The 23520-nt window shown below is 38.0% G+C and overlaps 1 protein-coding gene across 3 annotated transcripts in view; it reads left to right on the forward strand.

The window, feature by feature from the left end:
* The first annotated feature begins 480 nt into the window (after positions 1-480).
* Positions 481-23520, forward strand: part of B4GALT6 (beta-1,4-galactosyltransferase 6) — a 68051-nt gene continuing 45011 nt past the window's right edge. Inside the window, exons 1-2 of one of the 3 annotated variants that reach the window (XM_077135713.1) lie at positions 481-1015; positions 20448-20564. In XM_077135713.1, the coding sequence (XP_076991828.1) occupies positions 901-1015; positions 20448-20564 (232 nt within the window). In that variant the 5' untranslated portion in view covers positions 481-900. Of the gene's footprint in view, positions 1016-8616; positions 10577-17415; positions 17496-20447; positions 20565-23520 lie in introns of those variants that run through there. The other 2 variants (XM_077135714.1, XM_077135715.1) reach the window with 2 other exon arrangements.

The raw sequence follows: 23520 nt of genomic DNA on the forward strand, positions 1-23520 counted from the left end.
CGGGCCGCTCTCTGCCTGTCCCGGGGCCGTGCGGGGGCGGCACCGGCGGGGGCGCCTCAGCCCCGGCTGGCGGCGGTAATGCGGCTGCCTTTGCCTCCTTCGCGGTCGCGCGGACAGCTGGCGGCTGCGGCAGGAGCCGGGGCCGAAACGAGCTCGCCGCTGGCCGGGACGCAGCCCTCGACTGCGATCGGCTCCCGCGGCTGTCGCGGGGCGCCCGGGCCTGGCGCGGCATGAGCAGGAGGCTGCGCGTCGGCGAGTGCCCAGCTCCTCGGCCCCCAGGGCCCTCGCGGGCCCCTGCGCGTCGCGCGTGCCGGCTGCGGCCCCCGCGCCCACGCTAGCTGGGCGCAGGCACGAGAGACTGCGGTCCCGGGGAGGCAGCGGCGCAGGCCTGCGGCTCGCCCGCGGGCGCGACTCGGAGCACTGGGGATTGGCGCCCTGGACGCCGCCGCGCTCGGGAAGCGGGAGCCGCCGGGGGCCCCGGACGCTCTGCAGTTCCCTGGCCCTCTCCGCAGGGGCGCCGGCGCGCGCGGCCCGCGCCTCTCCCCACCTGCAGCCCCTCCTCCTGTCTCTGTCTGGCTGCTAGAACGCGCGTCCTCGCCCTTCCCGGGCCTTCTCAGGTCCTTCCGTTCCCGGGTCCCCGCCCGCGTGCCCTTTCCTCCCTCCATCCCTTCCCCTTCATCCTCCCACGCCTCCCCTCCTCCGATTCTGGGTCCTCCCATTCATTCGTCCTCTCCCTCCCCTTTCCTCCTTCCCGCTTGAACCCTGTCCCCCAGACCCTCTCGGCTCGGGCCCGGCTGCATTCTCGGCGTTCTTAGTACATTCATGGAAGTTTAGGGCCTGGACAGTGCTCCCGAGTCCGATCTGAGAGCGCAGCCTGAGCTGCTGGCCGGGAAGAAGAAGATGTCTGTGCTCCGGCGGATGATGCGGGTCTCCAATCGCTCCCTCGTCGCCTTCATCTTCTTCTTTTCCCTCTCCTCGTCTTGTCTGTACTTCATCTATGTGGCTCCGGGCATCGGTAAGCACGAGACACACCCTTACCTTCCACGGTCACACCGAAGGAAGTGCAGGATGTTGCTTCTGGGATTTGGAAGCTGTAGAAACAGGGCCCCGCAGGAAGCATTTTATTTGAAATGCTGTTTCAGACGTGTCACATAAACTGCTTCGGGGAATGGATTTGGTATGTGAGTTTTGTAAATGCATGTTTAACTCAAAGGTAGGTTTAAATGGACATACAATTAAGTGTGATCTCTCTGAGTGCTTTGCTCACTTTCCTGGTATATTCACGCCAGCTTTATCCATTTAATATCGTCTGTGGGTCTGTACTTTACCTTAGTTTTCTTAAAACACCCTCCGAAGTAACTGGCTGCAAAAATGTGATGGAGAAACCAATAGCAGAGAATGTGATTGAGTTCAGATTCGTATTTGTTCTAGAGTTCTAGGTCACTTTTTCAGAATGGGGTCAATGAACATCTGTACCACACTTGAGCATTTTTGGGGCCATGAGTTGTCTTGTAAAAATAATGCTCCATTGTTTAGTCTGCCTGGCTGTGCTTGTCTAGGTTAGATTGCCTCTGCTACCTGTAAGGGTGACTTCTGAGATAATGAAAATAACAATTAGGTAAAACAATTTGTAGTTTAAAAATTTAACCTTTCATTTATAGTTTTTTGACATTTGGTCCAAAACAGTTTTGCATAATCTGTTTGAATTGGCTTCTTTGTTAAATATCCTAATCTGTCCTCCTTAGTTGAAAAGGAACCAACATGGCATAATTCTAACAAATGAAAAAATAGGAAATTCATATGAATATTAAAAGATACCATATTTACAAAACTTGCTTTTCCTGGGTACTATGTATTTAATATGTAGTATTAAACTAAGTAATTTAAGTAGCACTCAGCATTTCCTCTCTTTTTTTATGCCCTGATTAGTCCTTTGAGACAGTGCCATTTCACACCTGGGTTAGTTAAAAATGTACAGCTCTTACAGAGTAACAACACCTGCAGAATTTGAGATGGCATTATGAGGACGTTGTCTTATATGATAATAGATTATCATAATGAATCCCATGTGGGAAGGAAGAAGCAAACCTCATTGAGATTGGATCCAAGTAAGAAAGCTTAAATGTATGCATCCAGGTATGATGTTTGAAAGGACATGGATGGTTGAAACCTTGTTGTATCCCAAAATAGAAGTTCAGTTAAAGTTTGAAGGAGTATAAATATTTTAACATTTTCCATTAATGCAGTGTTTTCTTTAGGCTAAAAACCAAATAAAAACAACCCTTGAAGGCTGTAGTAGAAATGACAGTGATTGTTCAGTCTATTGAGGGTAGTTAGTCAAGCTTTTCTTAAAATCCTCTGCCATTTTGGAAGTCTGATAAATTAACACCTTATTCTATAGTAATTTTTATTTTCATGTGTAGCTTCTTAATGGTTGAACATCTTTGGAGATGTTATTTTTTCAGGCATTTAACTCAGAGATTTTGGGGGGAATGTTTCTCTGCATTTATATAACAATTTTCTTTCTGGGTATTTTGAGAAACATTTTGAAGTTACATTACTCAAAAAGCCAATCAAAGAAAACCGAAATTCCATCTTTTACTTGATTGTCATCCATTTTTTTGTTAGTGCATTAAGATAGTATCTATCGATTCTTTTTTTCCCTTGTATCTATAGATTTTTAAAATTCAGTTGATGTGAAATGCTAATACATTTTTCCTCTTTGAATGCTTATTGTTTACCATACAACAGCCCCTGACATGTTATAAAAGATTTGGTGGTTATCATATAGGTAATTAGGTTGAAAGGGTTTAGACTACTGTTTTTGTGTATCTTATAATTTATGACAAGAAAAAATCAATGCCAGTAAGAAGAATGAAAATCAAAACTTATAAAATGCTATCAATTTATGAAACTTTTTCCAAAACCCAGTACTGTTTAGCCAAAAAAATAAAGCCTCCTTGTTTATCTTTTGTATTTCTTTAAATGTTGGAAAATGTTTTTTGAAAATTCAAATTTTGGCATGAAAGTTTGAATTTTATCATTGACAATAAATACTGTCCATTTTTCTTGAAGTACATGGTTGACTGTGGATTTTTGAGAAAATGGTCAAATACACTCGTCTAAATAACCATAGTTTGTTCTTCTTCCAAGTAATAATGGTGTTTCATGGAAAATGTGGTGAGTTCAGCTCACAAAGCAACAATCAGTTGCAGAAGTGCTTGTCTACCAGACAACCATGGTATTTTGGTATACAACAGAAATGTCTGCATACTTTCCATCTCATCCCACATTTTTCATTTAAGATATATCCAAAATTTGTTTATTTTAATAACTAGTTTTCATTAGATATACATAGAAATTTCTTGAGATAATTTATATTTTAGCTTAATTACGTCTCCAGGCAAAATTTTCTTATGGCTGACTTATATGTTGTGTAACAGAGCCCTTTTTATTAGTGCTAAATAAATATTTCAGAACTCTTCTGTTAAAAATGCTTATTTAGCTTATCCACAGCAATCTCTTTGGTAAAGTTCAGTGATATTTCTCTACCTCTTTGATTCAGAGACCTATTTTTGTCATCTACCTTTCCAGACAGCCCTTCTATCATATTAATTACTTTTTTAAATCTCTTTCACCTGTGCACTTTCCTTCCTGCCTTTCTCCCAAGCAGATGTGCCACACTGTTGCCGATAATATTATCTTTTTAGTTATGTTTTCAGATGTCGCTCAGCATTTTCTTGACTATTTGAGGCTTAATCTACGGTGAACCCAGAACTCATAATTATTCCATAGAATCCAGCACTCATTATTTTAAGAATTATTTGAAATTTTTCTGCGAAATTTCTAATTCAGGGAATAGTCGTTGTTATATTCCAAACTTCAGTATTCAGAAAATTTGGCCTGCAGACCTACCACCACCATTATCATGACCACCAAAAGTCCATGGACAAATTGCCCTAGCCCCATGCAGTAGGTGAAGGAGCCATGAATTGTTTCTCATTCTGCAGCTACTTTTGTGTGTGATTGCAAAAAGATGAGTGCAATTTCCTGTCTCCTTCCAAGATTGTGACCTGACTGGATTGACAATGGAATTGCACATAGTTAGAAAATGTTGCCAACAGAACTCCAACACAACACATTTTACTCAAAACTACTGCCCTAAATGGATGTTGTTTTTGCTATATAGAAGATGAGCAGACTTAAATTTTTTCCACAAACACAAATTGGCATCTGATAAAGGATGGATGTTGAGTGAAGCATGGAAGATAAAGAGATGATTAAGACAGAGTTGTTTCCCTCGATACAATGGGGTGAGCCCCATTGAGTACTTGTCCAAGGAATGAGTCCTTGGAAAGCATGCTGCGGAAGTGAAGTCTTGTTAAAGATTTCCAGAGGTGGTGATGGTTGGAGTGGGTCATAGAAGATGGATAGGATTTGTCTGGACTGGGTAGGGGGTGGAGAGGAACCCTTGTTAGAGGAGATAACACCAGCAAAGGTACGTTCCAGAAAATGGCAGTTGTTACATCTGGCTAACACTTACAGGGCAGCACATGGGCCAGATTGGGAAAGGTCTCTGGGTTTCCCCTACCCATTCTGGTGGTTAGGTGCTTTATCACAGCTGTGAGCTAATGTAGCTTGTCTCTGATTAAGACTGAAGATAAATGTGCCTGTAAGCAGTGGGACTGTAGAGTTCGGAATGTTGCCTAACCTCTAGGAGTGGGGATTTCACTGTTTTGTTCTTTGAGTGGAAGTGGAATCTGGTTAAGCCACTTTGGTCTGGATTTTAAAGGGCCTGTTGGGGAATTACCTGTCGAAGTGCTCTGATATTGGGGCCTCCTGGGGGTTTGTGCCCTGCAGGGAATGACGGAGATGACAATGATGGGTGGTAAGTCTGTGGGTTGTGTGGGCATGCATCTGCATTGTGTGAAGGGGTAGGTAGCTAGGTCCTTACTTAAAGTCCTCAGAGACTTTGGGTGGGTTCACTCTGTACTAGCTTAGAAGATAGCTGCTCTGCAGCTGTCTTATCACAGCCTCCAGGCTTCTCTCCTTGGTGGGGTGAGTCTGGCTGTGTTCTTTTTGATCTGCTGTAGCTTGCTTTCTGCTTTCGTTTTTTCTTCAGCAAGTGCTCTGACCTACATGACCCCTTGGAGGGGTTTTTCTTATTTGGACTGCAGTGTTGGGCATCTCCTCCTCCGGTTTTCCCGTGCTGGCCACACTTCCAATGCTAAAAACTTTGTTCTGTGAATAGCAGGAAATAAAAGTTTTAAAGAAGGGTATGATGCAGTCATTTGTTTTAGAGTGATCCTCCTAGTATGGACAGTGCAGTCAATACCAGGGCCAAGGGGGCAGAGGCTCAGGCAGTAAAAGATTAGACCCCGATCAGGGCAGGTGGTTTGCTTGGGGCAGAGTTAAGAGGATGGGAATAATGGGATTGAAGGAGTGGATGAAGTTTTAAGATGGTGTTTATATTCTAGCTTAGATACCCAGGAAGCTAGTAATAAGCAATATAGAAAGGCACATATTTTAGGGGTAATATTTTCGTTTTAGAGAAGTTGAGCTGAGATGCCTGTGGGTTAGCAAAGAATAACTTGTCACTAAGGTGGCAGATAGGAATAAAGCCTAAGAGCTCAGGAGAATGTCTTACAGGTGAGAAATTTGGAGATTTGGGATGTTACTTACCTGCTTCTTTCCCAACATACCTGATTGATAAAACCCACTCTTGCAAGCAGAAGTATCTCACTAAGGTTAAATCAGAATATGGAGGAGGCCCAAGTGTAGTTTCAGGTTTCCCGTAAGACTCTGCCTTTCAATTCCCAGCTTCAAAAGGGAGTCAGTGTGCTTCACACCCCGGAGTTTGAAATGACCACAAAGAGAGCTTGTAGGGAGGGAAGAAGATAATAGCCTTAGATGAAATCTAGCAGTTTGGAGCAAGTAGAGAGAGAGGAGTGGGAAAATAAAGGGAAAAATTGATCGAGAAACTGAAGAGCGGTCTTACTAAAAAGAAAGAAGAAAATTGAAAGTTAAAAATATGGCCACGGGCAGGCAACAGTGGCTCAGTGGCAGAGTTCTTGCCTGCTGTGCCGGAGACCTGGGTTCAATTCCTGGTGCCTGCCCATGCCAAAAAAAAAAAGAAGGCCACATCAGCAAGGTGAATGTTACAATGGGATAAAGTGTGAAAGAATATTTATTTGGTAATTAGTGCCCTGAGCCACCAGCCTTACTGTTCCATGCAAGGTTAAGGTCAAATGAAAGTGGCTCATTTGTTGGAAAGCTGGGGATACAGTAAGAGGGCAAAGTTGAGTTAAAGGGAGAACCTTACAAGATGGGGCAGCTTGGATTTGTGTGGAGCTTTAGAGAGAAAGAACCAGGTTTGAAGATTTGAGAAAGGAAACCGATTATGGATTGTGATCTAGGAAGCCTTCATTCCTTCTCTTGTACGACAGTGTTAGAGTGTATAAGGCACTGGGGTTCAGCACTGAACAGATCAGCATCTTCCTTTGTAGAGCATATAGTCAGTGGAAACTTCTGACAGTTAAGGAGCCAACTAAAATAAAGTGTAAAATACAGGTCACTGTAGGAGTATGGAGCGGGGAAGGACACTAAACTAGTTTAGGCACTAAGGAGAACACTCATAGCAAACAAAGATTAAATAGACCTCAGGTTAAGTTAGGTAATAAAAGAGTAAGATTGGGAAAATGTTCTTCCAGCAGGAATAGAATATTTGAAGGCTAAAGGGTGAGAAAGGAATAGAAAGTTGAAAGAAGTAGTATGAGTTGAAGCCAGAGTGATAAATCATGGTCCATTCATGGAGGTTCTTGGTAAATTGAGTTCAAGAAGTTGGACTTCAGCTGGAGGACCATGTCAGACCATTGAACATTTTAGGTAGGAGGGTGACGTGATCAGAGTTTTCATCTTAGCTCATTTAGGCTGCACCAGTGTAAATGGATGAAAGGGAGCAAGACTGGAATCAGGGAGATTGGTTAGGGGGAGCAAGATCAAGTATGGAGGTACAATTAAATTTGCAGATGGGAGAGAAGGAGATGAAGTTATCTGCAATAAAAATTTAGTGCATTGTGGAGAGGGGAAATGGAAGTAGTTCACGTGTTGGAGACTGAGTTACCTGTTGAGAGTGAGGAGTTATATGTTTCCAAGTAGTTCAATACGGATTGAACTGTCTCCTAGACTCTGGTTTTCTGTGTTGGCACGTACTAGAGGCTTAGTAAAAAATTGCTACATGACCGAATGTTTCTAATTAAATCACTTTTCTTGGTACTGAAACTCCTTTGTTCTCTCCCTTGCTGACTCAGTGGTGTCATTCTGATATTGGATGTTTGGCATCTTTGGAGAATGTGGAGGGGGCTTGGGGGCAAGGATAGGAATTGGGAATAGTGGAGAAAATGCTAGAATTGCCCAGTGTATTGATTATCTATTATTTTGTAATGAATTACCTCCAAATTTTGGGGTTTATACCAACAAGCATTTATTGATTCTGGGGCCAGACATCTGGACATGGCTTAGCTGGGTGCCTCTGTCTTCACATTTCTCACTGGGCTGCAGTCCACTTTTCTCCCTCTTGGCTCTTTTCCTTTGAATCTGATTTTCTTATCATTTGTTTTTTAATTCTTGAAAGTCACACGGATTTAATACTTAAAAAAAAAAAAAAGCCAAAACCCCAGCAAGACCTTTCTTTCCATTCCTGCCTTTTGTCAGGATAATAACCAAAGTGAATACTATACTGGTGGTACTGTGATTAGAGCAGAGAACCAAGTCGATTGAAGGTTGAAAGTAGGTTTTCTGAGGACACCTCAATGCTCTTAATAGAGCTTTGGAAAATGAAGAATATACTCTGATTCTAACTAGGTGTTTTTGCCTTATGTGTTGAGCACACTAGAAAATTTCTTGTGACACCCAATTTTATTTTCCTTTAGCATACAAATCCCATATTGGACCAACTTGATTTATATTTCATGTCAGACTGCCTGGGGGGGGGGGTGCTCTCCTCTTGAGTATACTTGTTTTTCATCGTAGCCAAACTTGAAAGAGTTTGGTTTAAGCAAAAGCAAAAAGATTAAAGAAGATAGCTTAAAGGATATTAATCAGCAGTTATATTTTTGGCTGTGAAGCACAGCAAAGTGTTTAGGGAAATATACTTCATAAATTTAAACCTTAAACTTGTAGTTGATTTTTCTTCTATAATAAATAAGAGTTTTTGCTTGAATCTTTGTTTTCATGACTAATTATTTGAATTAGTGTTAATCTCTGTCTTTGCCAGACATGTTGTATGTTCATTAAGGATGAAACCGACTCTTCTATGACTGAATAAATAGGAGGCCGTACATAAATTTTAAAGCTAAGTGAAAGGTTATATTTAATATGTTAGGAAGATTTTACTTTTTTGCTCGATATAAAGGTTATTATATTTAGAGAATTGCTACAGACAATGGTTTTCAAACATCTTACTTGGGGGTGTGCTTAAGTCAGCTTATTTCCCGGGTCAGTCTGCCAGAGATTCAGATTCAGTTTTAACATACACTCCAGGTAATTCTGGAGCCCAGGAACTTTATTTCTTATGAACATCTCAAATGGTGTGTGTGTTTGGGGGGGGAAGGGGTGGTGGAATTAAATGCTGGAGAGCTTTACTTTCCCAAATTGATCATCTTATTTGATCTTGAGAGAATTTATTTTACTGTTAAAAAAAAAACAGTTTAGCCTGTTTATAATGTTATGTTTTACTGGAGATAAAGATGACTGTCATGGTGAAGAATTATTTTTCCAGAAGAAAAATGAACAGAATGGACAGATACATCATTTAAGACCACCAGGCTCATGCTTTTCTTTATGAATCTGCAGTGACTAGGTGATTGAGTCACAGCTGATCCTAAATTTATTTAGTGTTTTAAATTATTCGGAAGTTATATTGTAGCTAATAGTATCAGTAATCATTATTAAACCGTATGTATACAGCCTTACATGTGAGGAATCATGGAAGTAATTTCAAAACATTATTTTCTATAGCATTTGGCTAGAACAGCCTTTGTATTATAGCTCTACATTAGGGTATCTATGTGAGACTTGTTATTATAACATGGTATCTTTGTTAAAATATATGGCCTGTTCTGTTTTTAGATATTCTAGGCTTGCAAATGGCGATATGATTTTACTGAAACCATGCTACATATATTGTCTTCCTGATAATTAAGATAATTGCTCAGAAATTATGACTTCTAATTATGGAGCAATTACCAGTTTCACTCATAGGAAGAGAAATTGAACTTTATTTTCATTTGAATCAATAGACTAAATGTAGAGAATTATAAGGTGCCTTGTTTACCCATTTGAAAATATACTCTATCTTTGGAAATCTTTGAAATTTGTTTCCAATGTAATTCCCCCCTCTCTGCCTTTCCTTTCATACGTATGTAAATTGAGATTCTTAAAAGTATTTCAGTTGTAAAAATACAAGGCAATTGGGGAGGATTGTAAAATATACAGTTCAAGTAGTTCTTTTTTTTCCTCACTACAATAGAAATCTTAAGTGGATAGAGATTCATTTAATTTTCACCATATGTGCTCTGAAATCATTAATATTCAACAATTTTATAATGTTCCCTGGGCATGTTTATTTATGGGTTGATCTTTTAGTCAGTAATCTCATTAAATGAGTTTTCTTACTGATTAGATTTTTAAAATCTAGTTAATTGCCTTCATCTTCTTTCCTGGTTCTCTCATTTCCTCTGAATCCTGCTTCTCAGTGTGGTTTATAACTCTAACTTGTGATGTGAGTCTCTTAAGGCTCCTATCAGACTCAAAGAAGTATTTGCTTTAGAAAAATAACATAGTAAATTAACAGACGATAGTCCCGAGAGCTATCATGTGTTAGAGCAGTATTTTCATATTGCTAGACTGAGTATACTTTTTGAGTTATCTTCTAAGTTTCAACAAGGCTGAACTGATGATTTGATTGTTGCAAAAGAGACTTCATATGTTTTAGGCAGTTTGGGCTTCTTCAGGATCTTGCTTCTTTGCAAGATAATCCACATGGCCCCTTAATTTCTGATACTGTTTGGTAAATGATAGGCATTCAATAAATATTCGTTGAATAAACCAATGTCTTTACCCTGAACATCTTTAATGAAACAGTTGGAAGTCAAATTTTATTTTAAAATATTTAACCTTGATCAGTATTCAAACACAAATAATCTCCCCAAATAACCTAATACTATTAAGCTACCAAAATGGAGTGGGAATGGTACAGATACACATTGTAGAGAAGTTCTGGTGTACACTTTTTTTGGTGTCTCCAGCAGCAAAGCTTGAGTGGTTGGCTAAGGCCTGAAATAGATCTGTACTGTATGTGAACATTGTATTTGTTATTATTTGATAAAATGGGATCTGAAAATAGAATTCTTTTATTCTCTTTATTTATCAATCCATGACTTATGTGAAAGGTGTGGAGGAGGATATTATAGGTTGATAATTATTTGCATTGTAGATTTCCTTGAAGCTGTACCTCACCTTGAATTTTATTGGTTTCTAAAATCAATGTTATGTAGTTTTGAATATTATCACCATGGTAAGTTTCTTTGTTTAAGCATAAACGATATTATTTGATTTACAGCCTGGCATAGCCTAGAGTTTGTTAATTTTTGTTTTTAATCCAAGCGATATGTTGGACCTAGGCAAATAGGCAAATGAATGGTATTTCCCCTTCATCTGGTGTTATTCTGGAGTTTGCATCACTATTATTGTAGATAATATATTTTGCCTTATCAACTTGAAAAAACAGTGTCTGGGAATTTGTTGGACTAGGGGCTAGATGTGGAAAGAAGAAAACCTCTCAGTTCATTTCCCTTCTCTTTAGAAATACATGCCCTCCAACATGCTGCATCCTGGATGGCTTTGGCAGTTACTACTCAGTTCTCCCCACTGTGCTTTATAGCCACTGGTGGCGTAAGGCCCATGAGGGAGCCCAGTCCTTGCTTTTCAACTTTGCTTCTCTTGACCATGCCCTGGGTGTCCTCCTGGGTGGCCTCCTTTCCTTTCCATTTCTCCAGACCAGACTTCCTAACCTCCCGCTCCTGGCACTTTCTTACCTTGTTAGACTTACTTATCCTCACAATGACCTCTGGATCTTCGACTCTCCTTTCTGTTTTTTTTTTAGATCTTCTATCCACTTGGATCTTTCCAATTTATTTTCTGTTACTAGCAAACTCTACTCAAGTTGGATTGTTATTCCCTAGATATGTTCTATGCCAGTGCGTCTCAGAGCCTATGCTTATGCTGTCCCACCAGTGAATATGTTCTTCTCCCTCCTTCCTTTTGCTTCTTCTGATAACTTTGAATTATTTACCCTTCCTCCCTCCGCTGTCTTCTTCTAAACACTCAGACTGTAGTGATGCTAAAGCCTTACTACGCACCTAGTTTCTTTTTGTGAAGCTTGCTGCTTTCACTTTTTCACTATCTAGTTGCTTAACCCTTTACTATTTTCCATTTGTTCCTATTACTTTCTTGAAACTACTCTCTTGAAAGTAACAGTGATTTCAATAGCATTCTTTAAAAAAATATTTTTATTGACGTATCTTCACACATGTACCTGCCATACATGGTGTACAATCAGTGGCTGACAGTATCATCACATAGCTTTGTATTCATCACCATGATCATTTTTAGAACTTTTGCATCACTCCAGAAAAAGAAATAAAGAGAAAAAAGAAAAAGATCAAACATAGCATGCCCCTTACCTGTCTCTCTCATTGACCACTAGTATTTCCATCTACATAATTTATTTTGACTCCTATCCCCCCTATTATTTATTTAGTTTTTATCCATGTTTTTTTTTTTTACTCATGTGTCCATACCCTGGATAAAAGGAGCATCAGACACAAGGTTTTCACAATCACACAGTCACTTTGTAAAAGTTATATCTTTATACAGTCATCTTTATATATATAAAGATATATATAAAGTTATATCTTTTTACTCTTGAAAGATGACTCACCTTTCAAGAGTCAAGGCTCCTGAAACACAGCTCAGCAGTTTCAGGTACTTCCCTGCAATCGTTCCAATACATCATAAACTAAAAAGGGATATCTATATAATGTATAAGAATAACCTCCAGGATAACCTTTCAACTCTTATTTGAAATCTCTCAGCCACTGAAACTTTATTTTGTCTCATTTCTCCCTTCCGGTTTTGGTCAGGAAGGCTTTCTCAGTCCTTTGATGCCAGGTCCTGGCTCATCCTGGGAGTTCTGTCCCACGTTGCCTGGGAGATTTACACCCTTGGGAGTCATGTCCCACGAAGTGGGGAGGGCAGTGAGTTCACTTGCCATGTTGGCTTAGAGAAAGAGAGGCCACATTTGAGCAACAAAAGAGATTCTCTGAGGGTTACTCTTATACCTAATTTTTAAGTAGACTTAGCCTGTCCTTTGCAGGAACAAGTTTCATAGGGGTGAACCACAAGATTGAGGGCTCAGCTCTTGATTTGGTTGTCCCCACTGCTTGTGAGAATATCAGAAATCCTCCTAATGGGGAAGTTAAATATTTCCTCCTTTCTCCCCAGTCCCTCAAGGGAGCTTTGCAAATACTTCTTTATTCACTGTCCAACAAACCAACAAAATCTCATGTCCTATTCAAAAGTCTATGTACTTATGGTGTTTAACTAAACTGACCATATAAGTTAAATTAGGTAATGCACTACCCGGAATATAAATTTTGCACTGAATAAACATCTCTCCCTTTGGTCTCAAACAGTAATTGGAGTTTGAAAATATGGGCCACATCATCCTTTACCCTTATTCTGATTTCCCTTAATCCTGATCAGCTTCATTCATATCTCTACTCGAAGTCTGATAACTTTTTCAACTTTTTAAACCGTTCCTGTATGGGGTACTACTGACTTTCATGGCTTCCGAGCTCTAACTCTGAGTCTCAGGTGTCACACAAATACCCAAGGTTTCTGGGAACGACCAGGTTATAAACAAACAGTTCAGTATCTCAGAGTTTAGAAATAACAGTTACAACTGTGACTGCTTCAAGAGCTTACAATCTAGGACCCTTTACAATAGGCCCCAAACTGATAACCCATGTTCTTGACTTCAGTTCACTGAGTTTTTGTGTATTATAGTTAGTTTATATGATTGAGGCATGATGATATTTATCTTTTTGTTCCTGAATTTCATTCAGCATGTAGTCCTTAAGGTTCAAATACCTAGTTGCATGCCTCACAACTTCATGCCTTTTTTGCAATCCATGTGTATACCACAGTTCCCCCTTCTGTTCCTCAGTTGTTGTACCCTTAGGCCACCTCCATCCATTGTGAATCTTGAACACTGCCTCCGTAAACACCAGTCTGCAAATGTCCACTCCTGTCCCCGCACTCAGTTCCTCTAGGTATAGACTGAGCAGCGGGGTTTCAGGATCATGTGGCAACCCCACCCTAGCCATCCAACCCACACTGCCCTCTAAGGGGCTGCACCTCTCAGTTTCCTACCAACAGTGAATAGGCACATCTCTTTCTCTAGCCCTCATTTCTCTCTGTTCATTTATTTTTCATTTTTAAACAGTTTTATTCATACATTATACAATCCAGCCTAAATGTATAGACATGCCTTTGCCACCATAATCTACAGGAAGACTTTTCCTTTTCTTCCACAAAGCACCTATACCTTCCCCAATGCCCCTGACCTGTTCACATTTAGTTTTGACATAAGGCCTTTGTTACAGTCAGTGGAAGTGTATCACAATGTTACTGTTGACTGTAGATCCAAGCTTGCATTGATAGTACCTTTTCCTGTATCCCATCCCTTCTCAAATCCTGCAATGTTGACATTCATTTGTTCTCCCTCATGCAAAAACTTTTTTTTTATTTGTACATTTAATCAACATCGTTGTCCACTCTAGACATTCCTGAATAATAACATCGCAGTCTTTATCCTCTGTCTTTCCTTCTGTGTCATATGTGCCCCCAACCCTTCTCCTTCAATCATACTCACATTCAGCTCCATTCAGTGTACTTATATTATTGTACTATGGTCAGGTGGCATTGTGCTATCCATCTCTGAATTTTTACCATCAGTCCTGTTGTACAATCTGTTAGAAGCATTTTTAAGACATTAAATGATATGGTGGTAAGGGATTAGGTTACTGGAGTCTAACTGTTGCGATGTGAGTTCTACCTCCACCATTTGCTCCTAATTGTGTAACCTTGAGCAAGATACTTCACCTCTTTATGCCTCAACTTCCTTGCTGTAAAATGGGAATAATAATAGTACCCATCTGCTAGGCTTGTTTCTGAGGATTAAATGGGTTAGTATATATAAAGTACATCTAAGGTGCCTGGCAAAGAATATATGCTGAGTATTACTTTAAAAAAAAATTTTTTTTTTCCATATGGGCAGGCACTGGGAATCGAACCCAGGTCTCTGGCATGGCAGGCGAGAACTCTGCCTGCTGAGCCACCGTGGCCTGCCCTAAAAAATTTTGTTTAAGCCATTGTTTTTTTTTTTAAGTCTTTCTTATAGGCCTTTGTAACATTTAATAGGGTTGTGCGCCCCCTCTTTTCTCCATTAGCTTCTTCACTGCAGCCAAGCTCAGATGAATTCTTCTTGGGGTCTTTTTCCTTTGTGCTTCCAATTTGTGGCTGGTCTTGATGCATGTGACCTTCACCTTGACTCTTTTCTATGTAATTTTCCCTCTGGTAATTCATCACCACAGCTCCAATTTTTACTTTTATATGAATTTTTACTCAAAATTTACTTCTGACCCCTTTTTCAGAAGCTCCAGCCCTACATTTCTAACCACATGCCAAAATGTCTGACCAGCCCTCTTCATTTGACTTAGCCTTGTTAAAAAACCTGGAAATTGAGGTGGCATGTCATAGTGTTAGGAACGTGGTTATTGGAATTAGATACTGTTGTGTCTCAGTTCTTCAAAGCCCAGAAAATCTATCTGAATTCCTGCAGATTGGTACTTTCTCTTTGTCTGGAATTTATACAGCACTTTCAGTGAACAGTAAGGGTGGAGGTGGGTGGGAAGGGCATAGCTTTATAGCAGATAAGTTCTTTAATTTTCATAAGTTGAGAATGAGGCAAGTTCATAATTCTTTACTCTCACCAACCCAGAGCCATTGCCTAAAAGCATTTGTAAACTCTTGATTTTTCAAATTTCTTAAAGTGTAGTTTTTCCCCTCTGGGAAGCAGAACTGATAAGTTAGATTTGTTTCACAATGCAGAGGCAAACAGAAAATGAACTAAATTAGTCAATACATGGCATTATTTTAACTAAGTTCTGATAGGTTTTAGTGTCTGAGCTTTTGAGATCAAAAAGGAAGGAAGAGAAAGTTAAAAATGAAAATACAGACAAGAGAGGTTGGGGAAAGGGTGACGAAAGCTAAAGGCAAGGTTGGGACACTAAGAGCCTCCTTTTAAAAGAGGATAATCAAGGGTGCAGGGGTGGTTCAGTGGTAGAATGCTCACCTTTCACCCAGGAGACCTGGGTTCAATTCCCGGACCGTGCACCTAAAAAAAAAAAAAAGAGGAGGATCCAGAGGTACTCCGTATAGTTGACAAAAAGAGAAATAATGGTGTATGCATATCCCCCAAGGCTATGGAAGTAACCAATAGAAAAACTAAAAATAGTAACTGTTGTGGATTGAATTGTGTACCCAAAAAGGTTTGTTGGAGTTCTACCCTTGGTTCCTGTGACTAGGACCTTACTTGAAAAGAGGTCTTTGCAGATATAATCAAGTAAGATGAAGGGCCTACCGGATTAGTGTAGTTTCTTTTAAGTTGTAATAGAAGTCCTAAAGAAGAATATCCTCTGAGACTTGCTAATAGGAAATTGCAAATTATATTAATGATAATTTGTAAGTGCATAGTTCTTTAAGTGTGGATTCATGTAGTTTTATGATGTTTTAATAATAAGATTGTGGAACTAGAGTTGTGCTGGTTTTGTTGTCTTCACTTGAACACATCACTTTCTTCTTTTTATGGACTGTATATTTAAACATAACTTCATTCCCTAATGGGTTTTGATATTTAGGGTTTATAACCGGGAGGAACATTAACCTAAGGAATTGAACTCAGTTAGCAGTAAATTATGTAAAATAAATGAATGTGTCTTCATTTGGAGAGCTTGGTGTCTAGCTTTCCTTTGTGTGCCAGCCCTCCCCTACCCCCATCTATTTATTGACTAGTATAATGCTCTTTTTTATTTTTTGTATAATGCTTTTTTTTTTGAGAAATAATTCGCCTTTGTCACAGGTGCCATCTGCATTCATCTTTTTTTCGCTGTTTTTGTTACTAATATTTTGAAAGTTTTTAGGAGGATTTGACATTGATTTTTTCCTATTCCTGATCCTTTTTCCTTGCTACTTAAATTTGATTTGGTTTCAAGATGTCAACAATTTTCTTTAAATGACTAGTATGTTAATTAAAAATAAAAGCTGTATGTTTCCAGCACGTACCATGTTCTTACCCATCTCCTTGTTTAGGTTGACATCATTTCTGAAGCCAGGGTCTTTTACCTGGCTTGGTCCTACCTACTCTATAGCAGTTCTTCCTTGTGCAGGTTGGTATAGAACACATATTATAGGATATTTACATCACTAATAAATTTGATGTAGAACTTTGAGATTAAATAACTATGGTGCTGTAAACCAAGTGAAGTTCGTAACCTATTTGCTGCTTTTTTCCCTATATCTCAGTTTAACTTTTGATCTTGGTTTATCTAGAATTGGTTATATTAGTTTGGTTTTTATTGAATGCTCTCCCATGTTTGTTGTTTTTTTTTAACCTGGAAATTTTATTGAGATATATTCACAGACCATACAATCCATCCAAAGTATACAGTGTCTTACACTATCATCACCTAGTTGTGTAGCCATATCACACTAAAATTTAGACCGTTTTCATTGCTCTGAAAAGAAAAATAATAGACATAAGAAAAGAAAACTCTGAATACTTTAACCCCTTATCCTTCCCCATTATTGACCCCTAGTATCGGTGTGATATACCTGATACTGTTGATGAAAGAATGTGAAGGTATTAATAGGTAATAAACTCTGTTAACTCTTTGTACAAATGTCTATTTGTACTAGTTCATGAAAGAACTTATATTTGTAGGGTTCATCAGTGATATACATGACTCTAAACAACCCCTTTCAACCAAATTCACCTACAGTTCAGCATTATTATATATAATCCCAATAATTCTCACGTCTGTCCATTTCCAAACATTTAAGTTCAACCTCATTAAAAATTCTGTACGTTAGGCAATCACTCCCCAATCCCTAGCAACTGTCAGTCTCTAGAGAACCTAAATTTTATGTTTTATGACTAAGTTTACGTATTCTAGTTAGTTCATGTTAATGAATCATTCATTGTCTGTCCTTTTGTGTTTGACTTATTTCATTCAGTTATGTCCTCAAGGTTCATCCATGATGTCGCATTCTTCAGGACCTCATTCCTTCTCACTACAGAGTAGTGTTCCATTGTATGTATATACTACATTTTGTTTATCCATTAGTCAGTTGTTGGACACTTGGGGTATTTCCATCTTTTGGCAATTCTGAATAATGCTGCTATGAACATTGGTGTGTAAATGTCCATTTGTGTCTCTGCTTTCAGATTTTCTGGGTGTATAATGAGAGTGGAATTGCTGGGTCATAGGGCAACTCAATTTTTGGTTTTCTGAGCAACTGCCAAACTGTCTTCCACAGCGGCTGTACCATTTTGCATTCCTCCAACGATGAATATGTCTTCCTATTTCTCCACATCCTCTCCAATCTTTGTAATTTTCTTTTTTATTTTATAGTAGTCACTTTTATAGGTGTGAGCTGAGATTTTCTTGTAGTTTTGATTTGCATTTCCCTAATAGCTAATGAAGATGAATTTCCCTAATAGCTAACAAAGATGAATGTCTTTCATGTGCTTTTTAAGCCATTTAAGTGTCCTTTTTGAAGAAATGTGTATTCATGTCTTTTGCCCATTTTATAATTGAGCTGTTTGTCCTTTTGTTTTTGAGTTGTAGGGTTTCTTTATATATACTGGTTATAAAAAAATGTATCTGTTATGTGGTAACCAAATATTTTCTCCCATCGAATTGGCTGCCTTTCTACCCTTTTGACAACCTCTTTTGAAGCACAGAAGAGTTCAGTCTTGAATTCTGATTTATCTATTTTTTTTTCTTTCATTGATTGCGCTTTGGGTGTAAGTCTAAGAAACTACCTCCTATCACTAGGTCTTGAAGATATTTCCCTGTATTTTCTTCTAGGAGTCTTATGGTACTGGCTTTTATATTAAGGTCTCTGAGACACTTTGAGTTAATTTTTGTCTCAGGTATGAGGTAGCTGTTTTTCTTTCATTCCTTTGGATATGGATATCCAGTTCTCCCAGCTCCATCTATTGAAGGACTATTCTGTCCTGGTCCTGTGGATTTGGGGGCTTTGTCAAAAATCAATTGACCATGGGTCTGAGGGTCTATTTCTACACTCTCAGTTTGATTCTCTTGATCAGTATGTCTATCTTTATGCCAGTTACCATGCTGTTTGACTACTGTGGCTTTCTAATAAGCTTTAACATCAGGAAGTGTAAGTCCTCCCACTTCATTCTTTTCAGGATGGTTTTGGCTATTTGAAGCCCCTTTCCAAACTCTAGTAAATCTGATAACCCTTCCAATTCTGCAAAGTAGGTTGTTGGAATTTTAATTGGTATTGCATTGACTCTATAGATCAGTTTGGTTAGACTTGACATTTTAACAACATTTAGCCTTCCTATCCATGAACATGGAATGTCTTTCCATCTATTTAGGCCTTCTTCAATTTCTTTTAGTAGTGTTTTGTAGTATTCTATGTACAGGTCCTTTACAGCACTGGTTAAGTTTATTCCAAGATACTTGATTCTTTTAGTTGCTATTTTGAATGGAATTTTTAAAATTGCCACTTCTGATAGCTCACTGCTAGTGTATAGATACAACTACTCATTTTTGTGTGTTGATCTTGAATCCCACCACTTTGCTGAATTTATTAGCTCAAGTTGCTTTATCATAGTTTTCTTGGGATTTTCCAAGGAGAGGATTATGTCATGTACAAATAGTTTTAATTCCTCCTTTCCAATCTGGATGCCCTTTATTTCTTTTTCTTGCCTAATTGCTCTAGCTAGGACTTTTAGCATATTTCCCACATTTTTGGTTGGCTACTCTTTTTCTTTTCTTTTTTTCCTATTCTCTTTCTTCTCTTAAGGTCCACACAGAAGCAAAAATATAATAAAAACCAGTTTTTATAACCAGAAACAATTCAAGCCTAAACAAGTTAAATCTGATTGCAGTACAGCTTTCTAGAAAGGATGTAGACATGCTCTTAAGTATGATTGAGGTAAAGCTTATGTGAAATCTGGGTTTTGCTCATCTTTCTTTTATGGATTGAAGGCAAAAAGAATGTGTTATTTTTCTGTGCTTCTCTCCTAGTTTTATTTATTTTCTACTTTTAGCCAGTTCAAATTTACATAAAAATGGGAAAGGAGGTAATAAACATTACATCTTGTTCATCTTTCTGTACCATCTCTGTGAAGTAGAGATGGTGCAGAAAATTAGTTGGCTTTTAAAATTTTTTCAGTCTGTTAATTTTTTGAGAGTGGTGTTGATGGGGTTGAGTCAGCTTACCTTAAAATTGAGAATCATTAACTGAGCTTTGCAGTTATTGGTTTTGCCATGATAATTACATGTTTTGGCTTTATGCTTAAAGAATTTAGAGAAGAGGTTTTAAAGAACATCTTGGGCTATATTGTCTTTATTAGATGAGGCAACTTAAATCCAGTGAGTTATTTAAAGTTTTGTAGAATCTGTTCTAACAGAATCAGACCAGGCAAGGATCTTGAGGCTTTAGTTCTGTGCCTCTCTGAGGAAGCTTAGCATCTCTAAGATCAGGAATTTTTGTAATCTTGTCTGTTTACCAGTTCCTCCCAAAGGAAGAAATTAGGGACCTATTTTAGAAGAACTTAACACAAAGAAGTAAATGGAGTGACTTAAAAATGTATATTGATTTTGATTTGGCCTGCTTTTACAATCTTGGTAGGTAGATTTGTGATTGGAAAATAAAAAGTATTTGGGGGACTGGGGAAAATGGAGGAAATATTAAACTTCCCCATCTGGGGAATTCCTGATATTCTCACAAATAGTGGGGACAACCAATTCATTATATTTGTTCATGTAGTCTCACCTCATCTGATAAATAGATATTTCCACCTTTTTTTTTTATTGTTTAGGAAAAACAATATGTTTTTGTGAGTTTTGATAATAGGAACAGTCATTAATATTTGTTTTCCCTCTGTACATCTTAACTGAGTCAGTTTGGGTTTAATAGGCAGTTAACCAAATCTGAATATTATTTCATTAAATAAACAAATGTGTCAAGTTATGATGTTCTCTCTTTCTCTTTTTCATTTATAGCAAATACATACCTCTTTATGGTTCAAGCTCGAGGTATTATGTTGAGAGAAAATGTGAAAACAATAGGACATATGATCAGGCTGTACACAAATAAGAACACTACACTCAATGGTACAGGTAAGTTTGCTACTTGCTTAATATGTTTGCTTGGCTTGGCTTCTTACCCTTTTAGTCATAAACCAGTAAACCAAGTCCCTTAAACTTGAGGTTTATTTTTGTTGTTGTTGTTTTTCTTTTTTTAAACTCTTCTTTTGTTTTTCGTGGGTTTTTTTTTTGTTGTTGTTTTTTAAGCTTGAGTTTTGGTAGAAACTTATTCTTCTTCCTAGAAGGAAAAAGTTGCCTCCTCTTAAAAATGGTTTCTCAGTATACTGGTAGATCATTTTACTGCTTGAATTACGACCATCACATATTTTAGGATGTATAATGGCATGGTCACAAAAGCCATGGGGGTTTTGTACAAAATATACTTGTTATTTCTTACAAACACAAAGAAACAAAATACAAAAGCGGCTTCAAGTTTGTCAACTCACCTATTGTATTTGGGATAAATTAACATTAAGACAACGATTTATTCACCCATGCTAACTTCTCTCTTCATGCCCATTCTAATTCTTAAAATATTTTTCAACTCCATCTAGAAAATACTCATAATTTTTAATTATGGAAGATTCTTAAATTTTTATGGCCTTTTAAGGAGGCTAAAGCAGAAATTGTATAAAATGTAAGTGAACAACTTTTGTTGTCTTAAGATCTGAAAGTAGAATCTCCACTGGAATCAGTGAGGTTAAAATCTCAGTAATAGGACTAACTCATGATTGAATGCTGGTAGAACTGATGTAAATATGTTTAATATGATAAGAATTGTAATGTTCCTCTATGGCATTGTTTTCCCTGATGTCTTCCCAAAGTATTATTAGGTGTTAAATTGGGGTTCAGCGGCTTATTGTCAGTTCTTATACTCTTTATAGTCTCATTTTAAACCTTTAAAATTAAAGATTTAATTTGTATCAACAGTTCTTTATTATGCCATGTACATACACACGCTCCCTAGTGGTAGGAAATATCTATCTCCTGTAGATGTTCTTTATTAAAATATGTGTTAAGTGAGCAGTAGTTTTAGCTCCATTTAGAGATTTATGTCTATAACACATTGATAATTAATTTGATGTCAGGTGTGTGACTACAAAATCCATTCTAGTTATTTGCTTAATTTGCTTTATTATGCCACAAATGAAAACACTTCTAATTGTTTTCTCCCTTTTAACTGTGAAGAAATTTCTTTTAGAAAGACTGTCTCAACCTAGTTGATATTTTAATAGTATAATGAAAGTCACATTGTGAATGTAATTAACACCACTAAATTATATATTGGAATATGGCTAAAATGGGAAATTCTAGGTAATATATATATGTATTATAGTAAAAATTTAAAAAAACATAGGAGTGCATAATACAAACAGTGAACTCTAGTGTAAACTATGGACTGTAGTTAATAGTGCAATTATAATAATAGTTTCATTAATTGTAACAAATGTTCCACACTGATGCAACGTGTTGATAACAAGGGGTTGGGGTGGATGTGGAAACTCTGTATTTTCTGCATTATGTCTCTTCAAACCTACAACTTCCCTAATTTAAAAAAATATTTTTAAAATGTCTCATTAACTGGTCTTCTGAATGGCAGGTCAATTTTAGGAAAAGTTTAAACATTTTGAAAGATCGAGATTTCAAAACTGTCTTTAGGACATTTGTGCCGATTGAATAAGTTGATTGGCAAAGTGATCATTAAAAGCTCACTCCACTAAAAAAGAAATATTGAGCACTCTTAGTTTGCCATATCTGTATAAGTGAGTACTAAAAAATCTCTTATTTTCCAGAACTATGAAGAAATTGTGTGTGTATGTTGAGCTTGACTAGGAGAAATGACTACTTGAGCAAGAGAAACTTTCCCCCTCTTTTCCTCATCAAGATACCTGAGAAAAAAGGAAATCAAATCCTCTCCTTTCCTCATCAAATCATAATTTCAGTACAGAACAACCAGCACATACTTTAAGCTTGCTTACTTTTGCAACCCTTTGAAAACTTTTCATACACTTGCTTTATTGATGGTGAAACTATTTTCAGAAGACGGTCATTCTGTCAGTTAGAAATTGAGTTTTGCTAACAGAGATACTGTTTTAGTGACTTAAACACGGGAGGCTTATGTTCTTATGTAAAGGAAGTTTGGAAGTCTCCTGTCTGTGGCTATTGTCGAGGGTTATTGAAGTCTTGAGGTGTTTTCCATGTTCTTCTCTGGCGCTGTAGCTTCATTCTCCTCATAGACTGAGATGACTTAGCTGGGACTCCAGCCATTATATTTGCATTTGGAGTAGTAGGAAAGTGGAAAGGAAGAGGGAAGGACAAATAGGGGCCACTTTTAAAGGGGATTTGCCAGAAGTCCCACGTGGTATTTCTGCTTATGTTGTGTTAACTGGGCATGTGCATACGCACTGGAAAATACAGCCTTTGAGCCAGACACACTGGTGCCCTGAATGAAGTAGGGGTTCTGTTTCCTAAGGAGAAAGTAGGCGGCTATGAATCTCTGCCGTGTTCATTTAGCCAACATTTACTGAACAATTAGTATAGTTAGCATAATCAGCTAGATATTGAAGATGCAAAATTTAAAAAATCCTGCCTATATATGAGGATCTCCAGGCTTCTGGGAGAGATGGAAACATAAATAGCTATTTATATTGCAATTGGTTATTTCTTCACAGACTTAATACAGGTATTAATTCTTAAAAAGGAGTTAATGGTATACAAAGAGCTAATTGAACTTTAGGGAGAATTGACTAACATGTAGTGGCTCATTTAAAAGTTAACACTTAATGGCAAATAGATTATGATACTTAGAATTACATTAGATTTCAAAAAGGGGATTTTAACCCCGCACCCAACTTTCTGTAGCATAAATGCGAATAGATGTATAATCCTTTTTTAAAGAAGTCATATATGCACATAAGTACTTGGTGCCTTTCCTTGAAGCCTATGGAGTCAGTGAAATTAAGAAAACAAGATATATTCATCAGTGGAT

This window comes from Tamandua tetradactyla, chromosome 18, assembly GCF_023851605.1.
Source record: "Tamandua tetradactyla isolate mTamTet1 chromosome 18, mTamTet1.pri, whole genome shotgun sequence".
Lineage (NCBI taxonomy): Eukaryota > Metazoa > Chordata > Mammalia > Pilosa > Myrmecophagidae > Tamandua > Tamandua tetradactyla.